The sequence below is a fragment of the Pelecanus crispus genome, chromosome 5 (genome assembly GCF_030463565.1).
Source record: "Pelecanus crispus isolate bPelCri1 chromosome 5, bPelCri1.pri, whole genome shotgun sequence".
Classification (NCBI taxonomy): Eukaryota; Metazoa; Chordata; class Aves; order Pelecaniformes; family Pelecanidae; genus Pelecanus; species Pelecanus crispus.
In genome coordinates, this window is record NC_134647.1 from 63,214,236 (window position 1) to 63,237,595 (window position 23,360).

General features: G+C 37.5%; 1 protein-coding gene across 1 annotated transcript; it reads right to left on the bottom strand.

Annotated features, from left to right (window-relative positions):
- Positions 1 to 1,862: 1,862 nt before the first annotated feature.
- Positions 1,863 to 22,207, bottom strand: ALG6 (ALG6 alpha-1,3-glucosyltransferase). The gene is made up of 14 exons (XM_075711324.1): positions 22,126 to 22,207; positions 18,731 to 18,815; positions 15,159 to 15,248; positions 14,002 to 14,090; positions 11,637 to 11,719; positions 10,849 to 10,913; positions 8,372 to 8,557; positions 7,734 to 7,869; positions 5,554 to 5,639; positions 4,904 to 4,988; positions 3,696 to 3,766; positions 2,666 to 2,734; positions 2,329 to 2,527; positions 1,863 to 2,060 (listed from the first exon to the last, which is right to left on the bottom strand). The coding sequence occupies exons 1-14, from the start codon at positions 22,205 to 22,207 to the stop codon at positions 1,863 to 1,865; spliced, it is 1,524 nt and encodes a 507-aa protein (XP_075567439.1).
- Between the last annotated feature and the right edge of the window lie 1,153 nt (positions 22,208 to 23,360).

The following is a 23,360-nucleotide window of genomic DNA, read 5'->3' on the forward strand; positions in this document are numbered from 1 at the left end:
CACTCTGCCTACGCTCCTAAAAAGAAAGGCCATGCTGTGGGCAGAGCTCTTGCCCACACACCCTCAGAAAAATTCTAAATACTTGTGAAAATATTTAAGTTTTGTTCCTTTATAGTGAACCCTTACAGTGAGGTAAACTGCTAAACTGTACTCACCACTGATAACATCACAATTACTACTCAAGAGCACCTTCTTTATTTTGTCTCAGCTGCCATGGGTATAATGTTGGCTGTGGTTACTTTTTCCACAACAAATAAAGCTGGAAAAACTGAATAAATACACTCAGCTTGTAGACACTGCATTTACAGTATTCATAACTGACACAGTTGGAAGTTCCCAGAACAGCTGATTCACACACTCACAACCGATGCTGCAGAGACAGCCCCAGAATGTGCTAATGTCAATGACAGTTTGGTATGTGACAGAGCGCAGTGAGGTCAGGGGAGAAGCCTTTCAACAAGGACGGGTTTGCTTTTTTTATATAGATACATATATATATATATACACACACACACACACATATATAGTGTCAGAGCAGAATTAAGAAAAAGGATAGACTGACTCCTAATTAAACTATACTACCATGAACTGCTTTATGATTTATTTTCTTACTACATGCTTTGTTATGTACATAATTATTCAATCAATTTGTATTCTCTGAACTATTGGCATTGGAGGCTGTGCTGTGCAGAGGGAGAAACTGCAGAGTTTACTTCAGTTTACATCTGCAAATTACTATGCAATAAGGGGTGGTTTTCTGCTTTTTTTTTTTTTTCTTTTTTTGAAGAGCCTAGTACCTGCTTTCAAACTGCACTGCAGTACCTCAGCTGTTATTTCAGTAGAACCAAGATTTTTTGGCTTTTCAGTTCTGTTAGAAACAGTTGTTGAGAGTCATAAGACTACACTAGTGTCAAAACCAAATCATAGCTGCTGATCTACAGCAAAGGAAGACGTGTATTCCAACCCACCGCATGCATAGGAACCTTCCCCTTTCCAAATGTCACGGCCCCTACTTCTGTGCCCAGCACTAACTTTGGTGCATCTCTGTGGCTTATGCAATTCTTCAGCAAAAACTTCTGAAAGTAGCGGTACTGTGGAAAATAACACATAATACAAGAAAACCAAAAGCCTGTGGATGGAACTGAAGCTGCTGCAGAATTGCTGTGCAGGTGTGCTACAGAACTTGGGTCCATCTTGTGGCTGGGCCCATGGCTCTCCAGCCAGTGACACTGCTGGCAGGTTGAGTTTTCTTCCCTACAGTATCAGCTGAGGAACCAAGTGCTCTGCTTAGATCACAGCACCCAGAGAGTGCCTTGCACTGACACACAGCAACAGCCAGGATGAACTGCAGCTTGCTATATGAAACAACGATGGAGCACAGTGACTCACTGCACAAGACAGTTTAAGTCATAAAACAATTCAGCAAGGCAACTTAAGAGCTACCAGTCAAGAGTTTCTACTTAACCTGCACTACTTCACTTGCTTACGCTTTTTATGCTGGGAAATGTGTAAACTTAATGCTAACAAAACAGTTTGCTGTTTTGCTAATACAGCCGGGGTATTTTAGCATTAATGCAAAATTTGGTCCTTTATTAGGTATTTTAAGTTTACAAATGGTAACAAAAGTATTACACTTCTGAAAACAACACACCAAATCACATTTCCAAGTGTTCTTCAAAATACTCCTCCTTTAAAACAGTCTGCAATGATTTTGTGTTTAAATATGCCTGATGTGTTTCCTGATTTTCATCAGGTTACAGGATTTGTATTACATCACAAACAGGTTTACCTGCAATGCCAGACACCGTTCACTGAAAATACTCTGTCCTTTCACAGTTTAGTCCTTGATCTTCATGGGTTGATTAACTGATTTTCTTCTGACTTCTACTATTCTTTGAGTCCCAGAGTATAACAACATTAAAATACACCAAAAATAATAAGAAGTGTAAACAAGAAATAATGGACACAGATACAGGAAATAAATCCGGTAACCTCTGTGGAGGATGCACTGCAGCGCTCATTAGAGACAGGGCGCCCATCAGGGTTAGGGAAAGAAGAAACTGTAAGATAAGGAGTAATATATTAGCTAATGGTGATTTAACATCTCAAACGAGTAAGCTGTTACTTTCATTACTTGGGTGCTTTGTATTCTTCAATCTATACATAGATGACATTGCAGAAAAAAATGATAGTACACCTCTACACAGAGACAGTGTGGCTTTCCCTGTTTGGGGCTTTATACACAGTTACGGACATAAAACTGGTTTATGCAAGTACTTCAGTACCATGAAGAGCTGCAAGTAAGTTATAGGAATTAAAATTGCTTACCAGACTCCTGACAATCTTGGGAAATGACTTAAACCAAGAAACATATCCCTTCAGGGAAAGGGAGAATGGTTTCAACTGCAGGTCCTCTGCTGAAGTCTTCTCAAATATGGAAAAGGAAGCCACGCAGACTGACAGGAATGCCAGCATTGTCACAGCGTAGGCCAGCAGCAGCCCATCTTTCAGTAGAAGAGGCAACATGCTGTTAAAACAGAATTACCCGCAGAAGTGAGTGCTCATTCTGAGCACTTTATGAAGAATGTAAAGAGAAGAGGAAAAAGAATACATTTATTTACTAGAATGGGCAAAGAACACGGTTTTAAAATAGTGTCCAACTCACCTGAAAGTTGATACAAGTAAAAACCACGTAGCCATAAAAGGGATTTCATTTATGAGTAAGCAGACTGGTCTAGAATGAAAAGAGGAAAAATAGATATGCAAACACTGAAGTGACATCACTTCGTCCTCTCAACTTTTCACATGGATGCTGCGCTCCCACTCCTCTGCCCCACTGGCGCAGGCTGAGAAAGTCCGGGAACAGGCAGTGCCCAAAGCGCTGCATCCTCTGCTGGGGCACCCTGCTTCCCCCTACAGCACCCTGAACCCAACATGCAAATGCTCTGCCCCGCACGGGGGTCTGCAGCAGGAGAGTGGCTCGGCAGAACGCTTACAGCGCGTACCATTGGCAGGCACCGGCAGCCAGGCTTCTTGTGGGCTTTGAGGAGCACCTGTACTGCCACTTCTAGACAACTGCCTACAGAGGTAACAGGAGTTCTCCAACCACCAGTTTAGCCTTTCTGTCAGGCATGAACGGGAAGCGTTAAGAGGGCTGCCTCTCCAAATCTTCCTTTATCAAACATTACTTTCAGGTACACGAAGGACATCCATGCAGAAGAGCAAAGCTGCTGACTGCCCCTGCTGCCCTCATCTCCTTTGGGGCAGGGGATGGGAAAAAACACACCTTAGTGACACAGGGAGAGAAGGCCCCTTTACCAATGCTGTTAGTGAGGGATCAATCGCCCAGTTCAACTGGCCACCGTGCTCCAGCCTTGCTGGGCAGCTAAGTACAAGACTGCTGTCCATGGCAGCATCGCCTTAACCAGCCCCACAGCCAGTCTGTCCCCTGGACAAACAGCTATGCTCTGTGCCACATCGTACTCCAGGAAATGCAGTCAGAGCACCGGCCCGGAGACATGAGTGAAGCAGGAGACACCAGCATGGTTGCATTTATATACTTTCATTTACAAGTTACTCAGAAAAGCAAATGTGTAGAGTTTTTAAAATCAGATATATTTGTGAGAAAGGAGCATGCAATAACAAGATGAGGAAAAGAAGACCAAAAGATATCCACAGAAAAATAATTTACTTACACTGACACTAGAAGAATAGATTTTTCATGTACTTGAAAGGAGAACAGGAAAAATGACAATGCACAACTAACCTTAGAAAAGGAAAGCAGAGATATATTAGTATATGTGACTGCAATGCACAACACTGTTTTAGTTTCTCTGCTGGCATAGACTTTACATGAATGTGTGAGCTAAATGATCTGATTTTTCTAATTAACTGCTACATTTACTCCAGTGCAATCTACAAATACACAGAGCTGCTTCTGTAACCACCTATGCATACTAAAAAAATACATTGTTTGAAAGTTTACCCAGAATTATTCAGAAAATACTTCATATAAGAGCCCTCACTCTTGCTTAGCTTTACTGACAAGAGTATCCCCACCAAGTAAACACAATATTCACATGCATAAGTACTGGCAAAGTTCAGTCATGGTGAGAACTACCCAACTTTTTGACATAAAATTTTGCTCATCATCATGAACAGCCAGTACATCAAAGTAAACAAATTGCTGGTTTTTTCCCCCACCAAACAACAACAACAAAAAAAATCACACTGTAAAATATAAACCAATTCTTAGAAAGGATAAAAGTTAGTTTTAGGCAATGTTGCAATATACTCTCAAACAGTACTCACATAAAATTAAAACCAGAAATTATCGTCCAACTCTTGAAACCTTTGTACCAGCTCCATATAATTTTGATTTCAAGGAAAACTGACTTTTCCATGTAAGTCATGTTAATGTGCTTAAATTCAATGATATAATATGACTAAGAAAAGGCAAACATTTGGGAAAATAGTATCATTTTCTTTTCAAACTGCTAATGAGCTTATGATGTCCATCTCGGGACTTTTTTATTGAATTTTGCAGTCAATGCATTAAGAAAAACTAGCATTTTGGAAGGTAAAGAAAAAAAGGAGAAATTCCAACTCTATTTGAGGCTTTAATGTGTACGGAATCTCCTGAAGACTCTTCAGAGGAAGATAATAAAAATACAGCATTAAATACAGAAAACTGAGGCTAAGGAAAAAAGTCTAGATTTCAAAGACAGGTCAGGCCCCCTGGACATGCGATAGCAAAACACTTTTTAACCGAACTCTTCGGCAGAAACAGAACAGCATTTAATGGTACACTCACTTCTGCACATTGCAGCGACTGTGAGTAGAACTGTTGGTCACACACCAGTGCTGGATATAAAACAAGGAGCAATTAAGAACATACACTTACCAAAGCAAATTTAAATCCTCGGAGAGAAGGCTGGACAGTTAGTTTTATACAAGTAGGAAGCAGGCTCAGGAATGTTACAACAAAACTAAAGAATATTGTAAGAAAAACAGTTTTAATACATGAGTAACTACATCCATGATATCATATAATCGCTTTTGAAAACTATGTAAGTTAGGAATTCAATTGTAATTTTCAGACATACAAAAATCACTCAAGGAGACTCAATCACAAGAGCAGGGCACTGAATGGTCTTCACTGACATAAGTGTTTTTGAAAAAGGAATAAAGCATTTCCATTAATATTTCAGATTCTGTAGACCTAGACTCGAATTTTTCACTTAGTCAAAAAACAGAACTGTGAACTCTGCCTTCTAAGAGCACTAAAAGAGTTAATTCTTTGAAGAGGAAAGCATGCAAATTTTAACCAAGTAGCTTAAATCACTATATAAACATGCAGAAAATTTTTCAGTCATAAATATACCTAACAGTACTTGGAGAAAACCTTATCACTTGGGAGAGAAGGACAGTACAGGAAAGAAAACATGTTTTCAAGATTTTAAACACCACTTCTCACAATTCTTTGACAAAAATTACTCTTTTTACAAAAAATAATACAAATAAACTACCTAAAGCACTTCAGTTATGTCCTACCTGAGTTTTAGTTGAGTTTGAGGTGATACTATATTCTTTATCTTTATAAGGACGCTTAGACTGCACCAAATATTGGCTACTTTATCCTGGAGGGGGGGGGAAAAAGGGTAATTAGTGATAATTATATTCATTTAAACTTATGTTTGTGACAGTAATGGAGCTTGGGAGGTGGGGGATTGTTGGGCTTTCACCATGATACTCCAAAAAGACACTTGAAGATATACATCATATTCTTAGATGTACTTCAAGTTATTCTGATCTTCAAAAATTGGAAGTTTCATGAGACTCAATTAAAACATGTTCTGAAATAACTGAGAAATAGTTCCTTCAGCACAAGAGACTACTTCAACTCATGAGATCACACATTTTGTGAAAATAAGGCTCTGAAACTATCTGTCCCTGATTAAACACTGGCATATATGAATCTTTTTTCAAATGTGAAGACTTTCGGTATACTGTCACATTTCATTACCTACCTGAATGTATTTAGCTGTGCTTACTGCTTGCTAGCAGTGACAGAGTTAACCTCTAATAAATCAAGAAGTCTAAAGACATTAGCAGTTGTGCTAGGATCACTTTCAAAATTAAATTTGTAACTACAGCTATCATGCTCGCGAAACTCATCCCTAAACAGCTGCTTGAATCACAGCTGTGTAGACATAACAGCAAGAAAGCTACTAGCACCAACAACTGAGCCATCTTCCTCATATGCTCACTAGCAATACAGAATATGCACTTCAAATCTGCTGAGGATTACAAGTGAACAGAGGGTTTGGCAGCACCAGCAAACACACGGGACGCCTACTTAATAGCCAATACGATTTTACAACCATCAGCATTTGTTACTGCTTCTGTAAATGGGAACCAATTCAAAGAACCTGTTACACGCACCCCAGTATAAATTTACTGTGCATTGCTTACGTGGACAATTTCTCATTTTATCTAGATTAGCATCCAGCAAGTCACTCCTCTGATCAACTCAGAAAATATTTGGGCTAATATTAGACTAAAATCCTTAAGCTCTTTTGGACTCACTGGTTATTGTCATTTACAGATTTTATTTTTAAACTTTGTACTGAATAAAAAGTGTGGTGACCAGAGCTATTTATTTATAAATTCCAGAGAATTCCCAAGGAATAGCATTTGGGGGGGGGGAGGTGTGGGGGGGTGTTTTGGTTTGGTTTTGGGGGTGGTGGTAGTCTTTTTTGGGAGGGGGCATTTGTTTTTTTTTTAAATAAACTAGCAGAGAATACACTGAGAACACTTCTGTACCGCTGCCTAAATAAAATGCCGCCTGTGGTACATCAGCATTATCTTTTGAAGAAAAGTGCCAGTCACGAAATTATTTGTATCTAAAGATTAAAAGAAAACTTAAGACAAATCAAACTATGTAAGCATTTGCTTAAATCCCTGTGACACCAAAAACTGAAAATTCAAAACTTCATTTTATTGGTTAAATTTGAAGTTGAGAATCTGCTTTTAAAAGTGTAATATTAAGACTCCTGCCCTAATTAAGCAAAACAACAACAACTCACTGCTACTTGGGAAACGAGTACCCTTTCTTTCATCAGCGAGACTCCTGTGGCATTAGCATTAGGTAAATGAGTAATTGCTTTACTGGATTAAGGCTGCAATACTCAGCACAATGCAGCATGCAAATGTTGATAGCCTGAGGAAAGTAAAAGCAGAACCGGCCTAAAACTTTTGGAAAATACTGTGGAAGCTTGCACTGAAAATACAAGGTGGGTCAAAAAGGAAGTTCTAGGCTGCACCCAAAACACTATTTTTAATTTTCTTTTAAATAATGAATCCTGTTGAAAGTATCTGAGCAGAACCAAAGACAGAGACTGAAGCTGTTAGCTTTTAAGGTTACATCTTCTGACACTGTCAATTACTATGGAATCTATTTCAATGGAAAAATGTATGGATTGAAGTATGGGTTTGATGATGGGATAAGTGTTGTCTACTCATATAATATCCTGGAAGATGCCAGCTGAGCTGGGGTTAAATACTGGATTAAATAACTGGCAAGAAATGACTGCTGAAGAAGCCATCTCAAATTACTAGTTCTGTGGTGTGTCTCCCACATGAAATCCCTAAAGGTCACGATGAAGGTTTCTCAAGGGATCTAAGAATACAGAACATTTACAGTGGGGTGGGGGAGAAGAAAACATGCATGCCTCAAACAAGCCTCGGTCAATGGGAAAGAGTCTTCTGAGTACTTGCATGATTTGTTCCATGTCGGTACAGAACGGGAGCCAGCAGACAGCGAAGGAAACCACCACTGTCCCTGCTATTTTAGTTAACAATACTAATCTGCAATCAAAAGAAAAGCTTACATCAGAAAAGATAAATCCAGCTACTGGTAATAAAAGTCAGCTCTTAGTTTATAGCGTAAACCTTTTTTTTAAAAGAGATACAGAACCGAAGGTAACAAATCTAAACAAAAAGAGCTACCGGTACCACAGAAAGTTCATCATCCCCAGATTAGTGAGAACGATCCATGAGAACCACAGAGCTACTACTGCCAACCTAATCAGGTTGCCCACCACAGCCCACGCAATTTAGCTTACAGAATGAAGAGTGCTAAGAAAGGACACCTTAAAAGATTTCACTATTTGTTCAGCAGAATTACTTAATGTAGATCTCAACAAGAAATGTTTATTTTGCATGAGAGGAATACATCACAACAAGGTAAGTACCTTCCACTAGAAATTAATTCAGAAATGACCACATGCAAATAAGGAGAACCACATTCTCAGTACAAAGCTGCCTGGACATACTGTTGAGAAAGATAAAATGGTCTCAAGTCACTTACCCCTTTCCTTTCAGTCCCTTCTTGAAGCACTTTCCAAGTAAATAGCAAAAAAAGGGCAGAGAATGGTAGAGTTCCATTTGCTTATAATTTAAGGCCAAGCAAAATGCCACTGACCCCAAAAGGTCCCATTCATAAGACAAATAAAGTACACCCCACAAGGCAAAGCCAAGGCTCACTGAGTTGTATATGGTTTTTTATGTCAAGGACAAGATACACATCTTAGTACTAGAAGTCAGTAACGAATGCCCTGAGGGACAACAGTAAAATAGCATGCAAAATAAGTTTTTCCAACTTAGTTCTAAAAACACATTGCCGGTTGTGACTACTGTGTTCACAGACAGAAATAACTTTACTTCTGTTTCAAGTGTAATTTTTATATGTTTAAGCTTGCACAGGCAAAAATGAGGACAAATTGTGTGTGTGTGTGTTAAATATACATGTAATGTATATTCAGTCAACCAAGCTTTTGGTGACAGTGACACTACTTGGTAAGACGCATCAGGATAAATATTTTTTTCTTGGTATTGACATGATTAAGGATAAAGCTTTCAAGAGTGTCTCCTCCCAGCTCCCAAAAGATATGTGCAGAATATTCAAATACGTCAGTATTTAAATTATATATTATTTAGTTCAAGGACTCCCAAGGTTTTTGTAATTATATTATATTCACAATGCACCCACATCCATGATCAGTTCCCTCAGCTGCTAATACTGTACAAGCAATGAATAATAGTTACTAAAAGCAACATTACTTCCTTATGACTTTGAGAACAGGTTCCCAAGCTCAGTAGAGTTTGAAGAGATTAAACTACACTCACTATTAAACTGCAACAAAAGATTAGCTTTGTCTTTTACTGTTACTTTTACACAATGAGAGATACTTGTCAGAAATTTCACAATATTTTGTTTTCTCTTTGTCAGTATAAATAGCTGTGATAACACATTCAGATTGTCTACATTGCTTTCAGCCCACTCAAATTTCCCACTGAAAATCACCATGTGTATTTGAAATCTCATCAACAAATTGTTATACCAAAAGGCTGTGATCTTGCAGAGACCTGCAGCAGCAGTTAAAGTTAAGTAAATCTCTCGCCTTCTCAGGAGCTGGTCACAAACAGTGAAGTTATTCAGGTAAAGTCACAGGGCTGGAAGAGACCACAGGAGACTATACAGAACATAGTCTGCATGTGTCTGCTTCAACACAGTGTCTGCTGCACCTGTGTCATTCCTGACATGAGGTTTGCCGAACCTCTTCAAAAGGTCTAGGTGCTGCAGATTCCACAACATCCACAGACAATCTATTCTAGCATTCACTGTAACCATGGTTCAAAAGATATTTCCATGTATAAATATTCTCTGTGGTAATTCAGGCCATTACTTCTTGCCCTATCCAACATAAGACACACAGAACAGATTATTGCTGCCTTCTTTGTACATCTTTCACGTATTAGAAAATTGTAACCCTGTGTCTTCTTCTGACCACTAGCTTCTCTCCCCTAAGATGAACACATTAATTCCCATTCCCACTCTTGTAAGTGATGTCTCCAGATGATCTACATTTTAAAGAGTCAGGTCAAAAATAGAATGTCAGAATTCCTGAACTGTAACTCAAATATCCAATAGCACTATGATTTTTTTCTTTTTCCTTCAAAATCTGCTTTCTAAGATACATCATCTTCCAAGGTCACCAGGTACTCTCTTGGAAGAAAACCACAAATTAGTAAACTATTGATTGTCAAAACTTCATTTAGTAGTAGATGCTGAGATTCAGTATCTCCTTGGAATATTTAAATATCCACCTTTATTACAACTCCAGGATTGTGTCCCTCTGGCTCAATGGCACTGAGCAGCACAGCCTGGAGTAGTGGAGTAACAGCATTTGCTTGTTGATGTACAAACCAAGTATAAAAACAGAAATCTTACTAAAAAAGACCCACCTGTGAAGGTGTCTGCCACCAAAATTGACTAGTTAGCTCTGATGGCCTAACTCGTATTAGATGTCTAGCTTTTAAATGATTAGGCATTAAATGAAGTGAATTCAGTCTCAAGTAATTGTAAAGGCAAGACAGAATGGCATATTTTACGGAACTGAACATTTTACACAACTACACTTGACACACTCCTCTGCCATCTGCAAGAAGATCCAAGGTGATTCTCTTTCCAAACACAAATCACAGGAGCACAAGCCATCACTCTTTTCACTGTCATAGTACCGTTGACATTTTCTGCAACAAAGTGACTGACAGAAATACAAGCTTAAGGCACGGAAAGAATGCTATTTATGTTTGGATTGATTTGTCCCAATATCAACTATTTATCTCCAATATATTTCAGACTTACAGTTTTCTCTACTGAGAGGCAGAAGCCCCACAGATGACTTCATATACAAAGGTAACCGTCTTGCCAGCTAAAGACAAGTACTAAAGAACAGTGTTACTTTGTAAATGGAAATTCATTTCACTGCAGAACAAGGATACTGGAAGTGCCCATGGTCAATAAGAATGAGGCCTGGATAAAGCAGTATACAGAGAGCACTGGAAACCTGGAAAGAAGGATCAAAAAGAGAGAGGGGAAAATAATTACTTCTAAGTTAGACATTAGACAGAGGAACTTATACTACTTCTCCAGTACAGAAGTTTGCCCCTCCATGGTGCATCCTATATGTAGGAATCATCTTCTCTACAAGTAATCTTCTGTCAGTAATATTTTGAGGAATAAAAAAGGACAAAGATTTTCCATAAATAAGAAAATACTGAACAGCTACCAGCCTGCCCTTTGCCAGCCAGCTCAAAGATCACCCACACCCATCTTAAACGTTGGAACCACTCCAAAAATCCAAAGACTTATTATTTCAAAATGTATCAGAGACTTATTATTTCAAAATGTATTGGTTCTACCATAAGGAGTGTGCAAGACAAAGCAGTTCCTAGACTCCCCCATGTCACAGCACAAATCTTGGTTTTGCCACCCAAGTAATAAATTCAGAAAGAAATATAATTCAGGAGTTCATGGCTACTAAACTTCAGAGCATCTTGTTATTGTTATTGAAAGCACTAAAATAATTGCTGTAAGGTAAGTTAATGGCTTTTTTCTTTTTAATGGAAAAGCCTTCAATACGAGATACACTGATTGTCATCAGTTTTACATCAATTAAAATACAGAACATGGCGATGGCTTCAATTAATTCTCATACTGTTACATTTCTACCCTGTTTTCACTGTACGTTTTCTTTGGTTTTTAATTTACACACACACCAGATACTTGCCTTCTTTTTAGTAGATGTTTCTTTCAAGGAAAAACAATATAAAATAACTGCAGGAATATAAACCAGCAAATCAGCAACAAACACTGAAAAATAAAGATTAACTTTACATTAGAATCCTCCCACATACCTCATCTTAATGCTATTCAAGTTGTATATTTTTATCTGGATTGTGAATCCTTGACTCTGCTTCTCAATGCTCCATATCTTGGTTGTATCCAGTGTAAAAAAACTCAGATGCTAACAACTACACAGTGTTGGTGTGAGAGTAGTTGCCTACCTTTTGAACGTGGGGTCTGCATCTGTATCCTCACTGAAAACTTCACTTTAGTCAATCTAACGGAAGTTCAAAACTCATGTGACTATAGTTTCAGCTGAATGTGCTTTTCTATTGTCTTACATTACATTACAGTATGTTTCATTGTTTTAAAGATAGCTCAGGTTCAGTAGTTACAGCAAAGCTAATTTTTTCAATTTTTTGGGGAAAGACAAGGAAAAAATATAAGCCAATAAACATATAAAAAATCAGAAAGTTCTTCATTAGGATAAACTGGGTAGTTCCACTTCAAAGGACAAAAAGAAATAGGTCTACAGAATTTGATCTTGTTAATGTTTCTAATGCTATCATTTCTGATGTCCAAAAGCTGCTGCTTCCATGTGTTCAGCTGTTTTGGCTTCTGGCACAGCCTCAGTCAATAAGGGAGCACACTCTAGTTCCTCACATGCCAAAATGAGAGAAGGCATTCTTAATTCTCAAAAGAAATCAACTACAACTAGATCCAGTCAAGTTGTTTGATGGAACAGATAGTCTGGAAACACAATTAAGAAGCTCTAGATTATGACAACCTCCAATGTATCTGTGTGAATTACTAGTGATATGGATTAATAGACTAAAATTAGTTTTTTGGCTTTGATCATCTGCCTACAGCAAATATATGTAAGAGGGTCAACAACAAAAGAGAACCAGCAAGTTCACCTGCCTACAATTATGTCAACTCCTGCTCACACTTAAACCACCAGGTAAATTCTTCTTGAGTGTTGTCTTAAGAGCCTGAGAAAAATCTCAGATGATTTCTATAAACTGGTTTCAGAAAATGTGCATTTATTCCAACAGAGAAAGAATACTTTCCCTCTTTTTAGTCATGGACTTTGGAAGAAAATGTTTAAAGACATCAGTTATTTAGTGATGAATTGTTTTGCAGGCTTAAGCCACAGTTAAACAAATATACCCAAGGTGTTAGCAAAACAAATACACTGACACTTAAAATAAAGGTGTAATACCAACAGCTGACATTGACCATTCTGAATTATTTTAATGCATTCTTCTAATGGCTATTGTCAAGAAGTGTTTATCAGTTCTCCTAGATCCATCAGTGGTTTGTCAAGTGAGTTGATTTCAAAATTAATAAAGACCATTTCAAGGGTAATTAAGTTCTAGTGATTTTTTTTTTTTTCAATTCAATCAATTACTAGAGACCAGACTGAGAGGTTTGTGAAGTACAGAAAAGCTATTCATGAACAACAAATTCTGCTGCTGCAATCAGAAAGCATTTTGTGGAACTCTAGTGTTACACAAAGCAAAAGACAGATTTAAAAGGAAAGAAAACAGTAACAGGATAATATGGCATCTGCCATTGCTTAGAGAACAAGAGCTCACTGGCCACGTTGTTTGCTGTCCTACTGATACAGTTACTGAATTAAGTTATCTACAGATTTCTTTCTGCACTTGTTTTACCCTTTTCTATGTAGAGGCAGTTCAAAATAATCAAATAGTCAGAAGACTGGTGACTTCAGGAAAATGAAATTTAGGATAAAAGTGGTAAAATACATTTTTGCTTTTTTGTTAACAGATGTTTATCTCTAGGAAATGGTGACAGTTGGAAAGAAAAGTGACATCTTTAAAAATATCAAATACCTCTCCTTTTCAGATAAAGTATACAGTTCATAATAGAGATCTGAGACCTCAAGAGGCTGTGAAGTCAGTCTACATGCAAAATAATTTTACAGTAAAAACAAGCTAAGCTGAAAATGAAAAGCATATTTATCAGAATGGAAGGGAAAACAACAATACTATTTTCAAAATTCAAAAAATGGGTCTACGCTACAAAAAAGTAGCTTTGTTTTAGTTTTTACTGAATCAATTAGGTTGAAAACTTGTTTGTATAATTTATATTCATCAGCTTCACAAATGATGGCAGAAGAGAAAAGAACACAGGAGTTTGGTTCAAAAATGGACCTGCAAAGCCACCCAAGTCAAATAACCAAGAGTAAACTGATGAAGACAGAAAAGCTGCATGATATTAAACATGCTAAATTAGTAAGCGAGACAAATCTGCACAATCATCCTAAGGAAATATAATTTTCCTACCTGTTGTACGCATAAATAACTTATGTGGCTGACTCTCATACCCCCGAGATGTGTGCAGAGCAATCCAATCAGGATTTATTAACTTTGCACTGTAAAACAAAGTACAGACACATCAAAATGTAGACAGTTCTCATTTCCCTTTACACTCCTTTCAGCAATAAAGATGACATGCACAGGAGCATATTCCAAGAATCAAGATGTATGAGAAGAAATATTTCAAAAAGCAATAGTGATCAATGAAAGATTTTCCTCACCACTAGATCAGTTTACACTATAGACTTCAGCTGCTATTTCACAATTAAGAAAAAAAAAATCTTTGAAAACAGTAAAAATGGAATAGCATATTTATTAGGACAAGATAACCACCTTCAGTCTAGTTCCACTGACTTTTAAAAAAAACAATTGTAAATACCTTTCATACTTAAGTATTAAATATAAACCATTTACAGTTCACATAGATGCCCCACATAACTGTGCCTGTGCACTTTAACCTACATTCTTATTCCATAAGTCTCATTCCAACAGCAGTAAAAGCCCTTGTGGAAAAAGTATTCCAATAACAGAATTCTATTTACATGATATCCAGTCATCAAATGTCACTTGGGCTCTCAATACACGAGAGCTTTCCCATGCGATGCGCCCAATTCCTACAGCACTTTTCTCTGTGCATCACTGACCGAACAGCGGCTTATATGGAAAGCTAAATATTTAAGTCACATCTAAACCTGCTAAAATTTACAGACCTGGCAACAAGAAGAATGTAATCCTTCAGTCCCCCTTGCAATAATTACAAGACAGAAAAATAGCAGTATTAATTTTAAGCAATAGGGACACACATAAAATCTATTTCCCTAGCTTTAAAGTAGGAAACAGTATGTGCCATTTCATCAGCTGCCCAGATTGGTATTTTTTAACCTACTAGTTTCTCTCCTCGGAAAGGGGGGAAGGGGGGAAGGGGGGAAGGGGGGAAGGGGGGAAGGGGGGAAGGGGGGAAGGGGGGAAGGGGGGAAGGGGGGAAGGGGGGAAGGGGGGAAGGGGGGAAGGGGGGAAGGGGGGAAGGGGGGAAGGGGGGAAGGGGGGAAGGGGGGAAGGGGTGACTTTGGGAACTTGGTGGTTTGCATTCCCACAGATATAAGTATTTAAAATAATGAACTTACATGTAAGCACATACAAAACTGTGATAGGCAGTAAGAGGTGGATAATCAAGGCCCCAGTACAGTAGGTTGTTATCACTTGTATTGAAGTACCTAAAAAAAAAAAAATTAAAGAAGGATCTACATTTCCAGCTTTGTTTCAGCCCAAGGAAAAGGCTGAATATTAAACCAAATATTTTTATCAACATATTCAAAATCCAATATAGAAGTTAGCAACTTCTGTATCTGCTTTATTTTACTTCACACAAAAGATCTCAAGCAACAAAACAAAAGTAATTCAGAGTACACTCACTTGTGTTTACAAAACAGATTAAAAAAGCTGCTAAAGCTTACTTACCTGGAGAGGGAAAATCCTTGATGCGAACAGAGTTTGACAAAAATCCAGACTAAGACAAAGCCTGCACAAAAATAGTTGTACACATCTACCGTAGCTCTACATTTGTTTATGTGGTAGGCTTTGCAGGTCCTCACCTCCATCTACAAACCAAACCTACATTTTTCATGCATGTCAATTATTCCAGAAGACAGCAGTCAACTTGCCAAAAGGGAAATAAAACCAATGCAGTTAAAAAGAAACTTCAAAAGAAATGGAATTCACTAGTGATTTTTCTTTATATTAATTCTAGATCCCTTTTTTCCTGGACTTGGACAGGACATGTAATATGTGACAATGACTTCTGAATAGTTAAACTTTATCTGCTACTCTTTCAGACTGTAATGTAGCAAAGTTGTGAACTGCTTCTACTCAACAGACCTTAATATGAAAACTCTAAAAAAACAGCAGTTGAAGCTATACTGCTGGGAAGCAACTGAACAGAAGTGGAAAAGGGTGGCATAAAGATATTACACAGACAAACAAAAAGCAGCATAGGTCTGGAAGAAAACTATGCCACAGCAAGTGCACTTCGGCAGTTCTGCCAGCACGAATGTAGGAGTCAAGGGGGCTAAAAAGTTCCTTAGAAGGCAACACCAAGTTACCAGAGTAACACCCCCTGAATAACCAACACAAGGTCATGAACCTCAATCAGGTATGTCAGCCACAACCACTTTACCTAGTTCTACCTCAAAACTCAGGCAGACCACATGAAAGGAAGGAAAAGGATTTCCCCATTTGTAATTACATTGTGTCGGTATTTCTATGGAAAGCTGGCAGCAGTTAAAATTAAGTTACCTCTTCCAAATGAGAAACAGAAGGTTTTATGCAAAGAAAACAGAAGTTACAAAAATAAGGCATCAGACCCTTTGTATCTTACAGTGAAATAGACTGACTAGTCTACTCTAAATGCCAAGGGGCAAGCTCTTGGCTTTTCCAGTTTCTCTCTTCAAATGCAGACATTTTTTGACATTTATTGTAGTAAATGATATTTCTTTAATTCCTTATGAGCTGCCTGAAGTATCTTATGAACTAATGATAAATCATATTTCTTTGAGTTGCATCTCTGCTTTTTATCCTATGATTCAAGATTGCTCATGCCAAGGGAGTTCAGATTCTTCATGCAGATTGTAATACTCTGCAACTCAGTAGTAAACTTTCCAGTTTGGGGTTTTTTTTTAATTTTACCTTCTATAAACTCACAGTTTCAACAGAAGAAAAACAATCCCTATACCCAGTAATATTTAGCAAAAAAGCCTTCACCGTTTTAATTAGCAGTATAATAAGAAAGGATGTTCTTAAAGCAGCCTTTAATAAATAATGCCAAGGCTCTAAAGAATAATATAAAAAAGAAACATTTAAATTCTGGCCTCTTGCTCAGAGAAATCTCACACAAGGAAACTAAGTACAAACCATACTGTAGTTTACTGCAGCTTTTTTTTTTTTTTTTTTTTTAAATAAATCTTTGTTCTGGATCATAGAAAATAAGCACAGAACATGCAGCTGCATTATCTATACATGCCTGTTTAACAGTAAACATGCCAATTAAATCTGTGAAAAGATCAAGAGACCTTATAGGACTACGTCCTCACAAGATTTACCTATATTTACCTAGACAAATTTACAGAAGAACACATGCTTGCTGCATAGACTGCTTTTCTAAATTCTAAACAAGAAACAGCACTACAAGTGATTAGAACCTCAACTTCAAATTTGAACACTATTTTTACATACCAGAGTATAACGTCTTTTCACACTGCATATTTCTGTAATACAGGAGGGGAAAGACAGCTTAGTATTCTAGAGTGTAATCCCTTGCATGTCAGTCAAGATGTTCTGTTCCAAATGCCCAAGACTGAATATGACTTTGCTGTACCAGAGATTCAATTCCCAAAGCAGACCCAATCCAAAAAACTTCTGTTATAAATAAAACGAAGAGCAAATACAACAAGACCGAGATGCCCAACTGGCAGCCCATAGGCTAAACCCAGCCTGCAATATAGTTTCATCTGGCCCCTGGGAATGCCTAGAAATAATGACTGCTATAACTCTTAATTTTAAGAACATATAGTTCTGCATAGCAGAGTGGATCAAAGCTGCCAACTCTTTTATTATGTCAGCTCTCCATTATCCCAACTCTGGCACAATGAAGGGTTTGGATATCTCAGAAAAATGTAGAAGAGAAATTATAATATAGATACAGCATGATGATCTGAAGTCACAATACAGAGTCATCTGCAGGGTTCCACAGAGTGCCATACTTTCAGAATTGCCCCCACATATATTTACAGAAATACAATTGAATTAATACTCTGTTCTGTCATATCGGTCTGTTCCCCAACAGACAGCTGAGGAAAAAAATTACACCAGACAAACAGAATGCCACTATCCCTGCTGGAAGGTGACCTGGAGTTCCAATGTATTCCAATTGGTGTTGTAGCATATATATAGACTAAATAATTTTTCCCTTTCCATGCAAGCTCTAAGGAATATTAGGAATAATTTAAAAATAAATAAATAAAATATTTGGAGTAATTTTCCTACTGTTTTAAGCGATCTGTACAAATTAAGTTCACAATCCTTACATCTAGATTCCAGGTGCCCACATTTTAAAATCTGTATCAAGAACACGGGTGTGAACAATGAACTCACAGGCAAAAAAACCAGTGCATCCAGCACAAGAATTCACATCTCTGCATTTACTGGCATGCCCCTGCCTTTTAGCTTAGGGCAGATGAGCAGAGTTTGTTTTGGTTTTGTCAGTGCTGATAATCATGAAAGTTTTTGTGCATTAGAGAACTGGAACTCAGGAAGCTGAACTGATTTTTTTCTAAACCAGGAGAACAAGCTTCCCTATGATCTCCTACATAAACCTGCTAAAATATTGCTTCTTGATCTTTCCAGACAATTCAAAACAAATCTGGAGCTTCACAACAGAGAGACCTACCAGTCAGAATATTTTGTTATACAAGCTCATATCTAGCAAGTCAAAGTTCCAAATTTTACCTTGTTTTTCTTTTCTGTGAAAATGGTACCTCAGCCTAAGAACAGGGTGATACTAAATTACTACAAAAGTGTTTTTAGAACCATTCAGAGAACAGAAGAAGTTGCCGAGATCTTAAAGGTATATTAAAGTAAGATACAAACCAAAGTTTAATTACATTTACCCCTTTGTAACCTGAACTACAATAGCACTACATACCACTGCCTGATGGGTAAATTGTAAGTAACTTCTTGCCAGTGTCTCTGAGCTTCATAGTCTCCATACATAGGTGGTTTTCCTGCACCTAAAAAGAGATGACAGTATTTAGGAATTTATTTGGTTTACGCAGATTCTGCTTTTTCTCCACATAGGTATCTGCATATTAATACATTACTAATTTTATTCTCCATTCCTCTGTGATATTTGAGAACAAAATAGAGACCTCATCTGATATGCAGTCTAACAGGAAGGAAAAAAAAAAAAAAAGTTATGCGTTCTTTTGCCTTTCTGGATATTTCTGCGATAAGCATTTATCAAGATATTCCCCTGTGAAGACCTGCTTCCTCATCTGACAAAAAAAAAAAATTATTTCCAAGTGTAGATGAAAAATGTGGCACTTTCACTGAAATAAGAAAATGTACATAATGGACATCTCATACTGATTTTGTGTGAACTACTACACTTCCTTAGGATATAATAATTGACCACGTTCTCACTTGTGTTTCAGCTGTGTTGTGGTACCTTGCCATTAAAAGTAACAACCAGCCTTATTTTTAAATTTACTTAGAACTAGGACCTGCTGCAAGTCCCCCAATTCCTCTCCCTTTCCTCTGTTGCCTGCTTTGCAACACTAGCCACAATGCTGCATCTGTCCCTTTCCCCATGATTCTTAATGCAGAGTTAAGATGAGCCATTTACTAAATCAGGCCATTCAGTACACAGAATAGGTTTAGAATTTTTTCTTACAATCTACAAAGCTTTCTAAATAATAACTGCTCCATTTTGGTTTACAGGAATTGCCTCTCACACATTTTTCAACTGAGTGATTGTTATGTAGCAGTTCTGCAAAGTGAATTATGTTAAAGGACGCCTTTCACACATGCATACATAAGTCTCTCAGGAAACTAAGATTCCCACCACCACCCCCCCCCCGCCCCCGAAAAAAGCTTTATCAGTGCAAATACTTCAGATGTCTACTCATAACCAACTCCCTCAACGTAAGCCTAACTCTGATAACGGCAGTATGCTAAGTATCTTTATCATAGAGTTTATTTACTTCTATTAACCTGTGCTCATTAAGAACAGAAACTGGACTGATAGTACTTCCAGCAAAATATTGACACTAGTCAGACAGAGATTTAAGAGTTTCTTTAAAAATATAGGAAAGCCATCTATATTTTTTTCACATGATCTATGTTTGTGGGAGTCACACAAGCTCAGAAGAAATGAATTGGCTTCAGAATGATCAAAAGAGATCTTAATCCAAAGGTTCAATTACTAAAAGCCAAATACAGAGACTGATCACACATCAGTTACTTTGAGAATGCATATTTAGCTTCCACCTACAGCAAGCATCAAGTACACAGCCAAAGAGAATTCAGAATTAATAAAAATGGGGTATTTTATTTTAAAAGGGTCACAAATACTTTAGATGTACAGTGGCCTTATTCAGTTTTATTGTTACCTGGAAACAGACATTTTTAAAGATCTGAAGCTGCCTTTCAACATGCATAGCTTCTACTCATTTAGCAGAGTTTGGCAATGCATTTAAAAAAATTATGCATTAATCTATGAAGCCAAATTTCTCCTCAATAATTCTCCAAGACCAACTAATCTAAGGCGATCGTAAATGGCAACCTTTCAAAACTAGGTATTAGTTATCTGCTTTCTCCCCATCATGACCCTAATTCCAGAGGCAGATCCGAAAGCATGCTAGATGGCAAGCAACAGAATGGGAATTGTACAGCAAGTCAACACAGTAAAAGAGGGCAGAATTAACCTTGCTTCTGGCCATCCATGCCACGCATGGTGTGAGAGTATGCCGTATCAGCATTTCTACTGAGTCTGCTTCAGAGAACGATGACTACTTCTAATTCTTTGCTCAATTTTATTGCATTGAGCAGCAGTGAAAGCAAAACAACAGGAGCACATCAGTTTAAACATTACCGTGCCCATTTTTTTTTTCTTGTTCCTATCATTAAAGGTTTATTACATCTGAAGGAAATCAAAGAGAAAAAAAAAAATCTGGTGTACTTATGCATTTGACAGCTCTTTCTAACATTCATGTTTGTCTTTTTTTTTTCAGCCAGCCAGTGCTCAAAGTTAAGCCCATGCTTTAATAATTTGCTGGACTGGATCAGACTCAGTTTTTCCTATTCCAACAGAAGTTACATGATCATTCTATATGAAACAAGATTTAAAAAAATGTTATTTTAGTTCAGGCATTTAAGACTCTCTTTCAGAATCTTGGTTGATTTCAAATTAAATCAGCTTAAAAAAAACTACTTAGCAATGTAATTGTAAATACTTGCAGTGCAACAGAAATTTAGTATTGTGTGGCAAAAGACAAGGTGGTTGTTTTTCTGCATATAGGTGAGTAGAAGAGAGCCTCAGTTACCTAAAGAACAGATCTCAGATTATGAAATGGCATTTTCAGAAAGCAAACTCAAAATAAACCAACTGTGCAAGAAGGTATGCATGCAACTTATCTTCAAGCAAATTCCTTCAAGCAAATGAAGGAGTTACCAGTTTAAAACCAACAGAATACTACTGAACAGCTCCAACTACTCAGGGAATGAGGCTCCCAATTGCCTTAACAGAAAACCAGAGTTGAATTTGACTGAGCTTGTGATTCTTTTAGCTGATGGGGATTGAAAGTAATGGTTCATTTTAAAAAAAAAAAAGATTTGCAGAGAGCAAGCTTTGTGCAAGCTTATGCCAAGTGTAGGAACAGCATTGAGAGGTTTGGAAAAAACATGCTAGTTCTTTGCAAGCATTATGAGATAGGGAGGAGAAAAACTCATCTATTAAAAGAATATAGCTCTAGTTTGTGCTGTAAACAATCTTAAGAAAGTATAGCTACAAGGCAGACTGTAATTGCTCACTCCATGTCACCTTTACACCATCTTCATTATCACCAGTACAGTTTTATCTAAATATAAATTAAGGCTTTATCTGTTATAGAGCTTAAAGGACAAGATTAAACAAGTGTACAATTGGACTGCAATAATATTCTGCAGCTACTGAAACAACAAAGGCATAGGGGTGAACAGCCAGCTGTTCTTTGGCCCCTCCTAAGCCATTACTGACAGGCACGCCTCTCTTCCCTCCCCCCACACAAAAAAAAAGTTTGGGTTTGGTCCCCCCCCCCCCCCCCCCCCCCCCCCAGCGTTTTGTTCTAAGCAGCTGTGATGTTAATCATTGCACACTTCAGAAAAATACAAACAAGGTATTACATGAACCTTAGGGAAACAGAGAGGCACTAAAACATCACAATACTTGAAATAACACATTGCTTCCTATTTATGATTTTACATGCAAGTTTATTTTAAATTATCACAAGCTCCATAATTCACCGTCATGTGGTTGTTTTACAGACCGTAAACATGTATTACCTGAATAAGAACCAAGCGATACAGTCCAGCGTACAGTAAGTGCTAGTAAAACAGTAATTGTCATTAAGCTCCACTTCTCCATAGCTGGTCTTTGTAACAAGCCAAAAGGTACCTGAAAAAACACAGTAAACATTGCTACAATATTGTCCGTGTTTTTGTTCCTTAGGCATTTAATGGCACTACTGATAGTCCCGGTCTTCGCCCCACCCAGAAGCATTCTGTTATTATATTGTGTCTGGAAACACACTGCAATAAGGAGGGGTTTTAAGTACTGGAGAATTTCTAACCATGAAGCCAAATGCTGCCCAGAAGCAATTTCTCCCACTTCTGAGCTAGAAGCTGAAAAGACATCAGACAAAATGCATAAAAACAACAGCAAGAAGGGTAAAATATTTCAAAGCACTTAAGAGAATTCAGATACCAGATCAACACTGTGCTGTACATACACATACATACTTAAGCATCACCTTAATAAGCTCCACACAATTTGTTATGCAAATATGCAGCATGTTTTACCTGTAAGTGACAAGATGCTACAAGAAACCCATAGAAATAGTAGTGTAGTGGTATAGAAATGTAGAAATATAGAAATAGAAATGTAGTGGTAGTCAAAATACTCATGCCAATCACGTATGTTAAGTAGCTCACAAACTAATACTTGACAAGTACTGAACAAGAAAACCCTCTTCAAAAAACTCTATAAAAATTCCTAGATTAATAACTCACTAGGAAAAAGAAAATTGTTAACAAGCATACGATTTTAAAAAGTGAGTAAATATCCCAGTATTAAGTTAATGCCACTTATTTTCTCGATTATGAACACCACAGCCAAATTATGCAAAAAGCAGATCTGGTATAGGCTTCTCTCTGTTGCTTTAAACATATTCAAAAATTATTTAAAAGTTAACTACGTACTGGCAGGTCTTATGCTGGACCAAGTATTGTCTGTTCTCCTGCAGACATCAGAAAAGCACAAAGCCCATCATAAACTCTGTATTGTGTTCTAACTAACTGAACAGGAATATAGTCATGAGCCAGTACATAATTAAAAACTTAAATGCATACTGCTGACCTAGGAACGCAAACATCTGGCATTAACGATGAAAAATCCCTGATATGAATCTTACTTCAGTCTCCCTGCTATTCAAAAAGGGGCTTGAAATCTACCTCTCCCTTCGCAAGCACAAGCACACTATCTATCAGCTACCTCTCCCTAGAGGATACACCAGATGAAA

Bases quoted from the DNA above. Each gene is read 5' to 3' on its own strand.
- ALG6 (XM_075711324.1), bottom strand. From the start codon at position 22,207: ATGGAGAAGTGGAGCTTAATGACAATTACTGTTTTACTAGCACTTACT. The intron at 8,558-10,848 runs GTATCCTTGTTC...ATAAAAAACCAT, and splicing joins ATTGACCATGGGCACTTCCA to ATACAACTCAGTGAGCCTTG. The intron at 2,735-3,695 runs GTAAGTAAATTA...TTTTCATTCTAG, and splicing joins TCTATTCTTCTAGTGTCAGT to ACCAGTCTGCTTACTCATAA.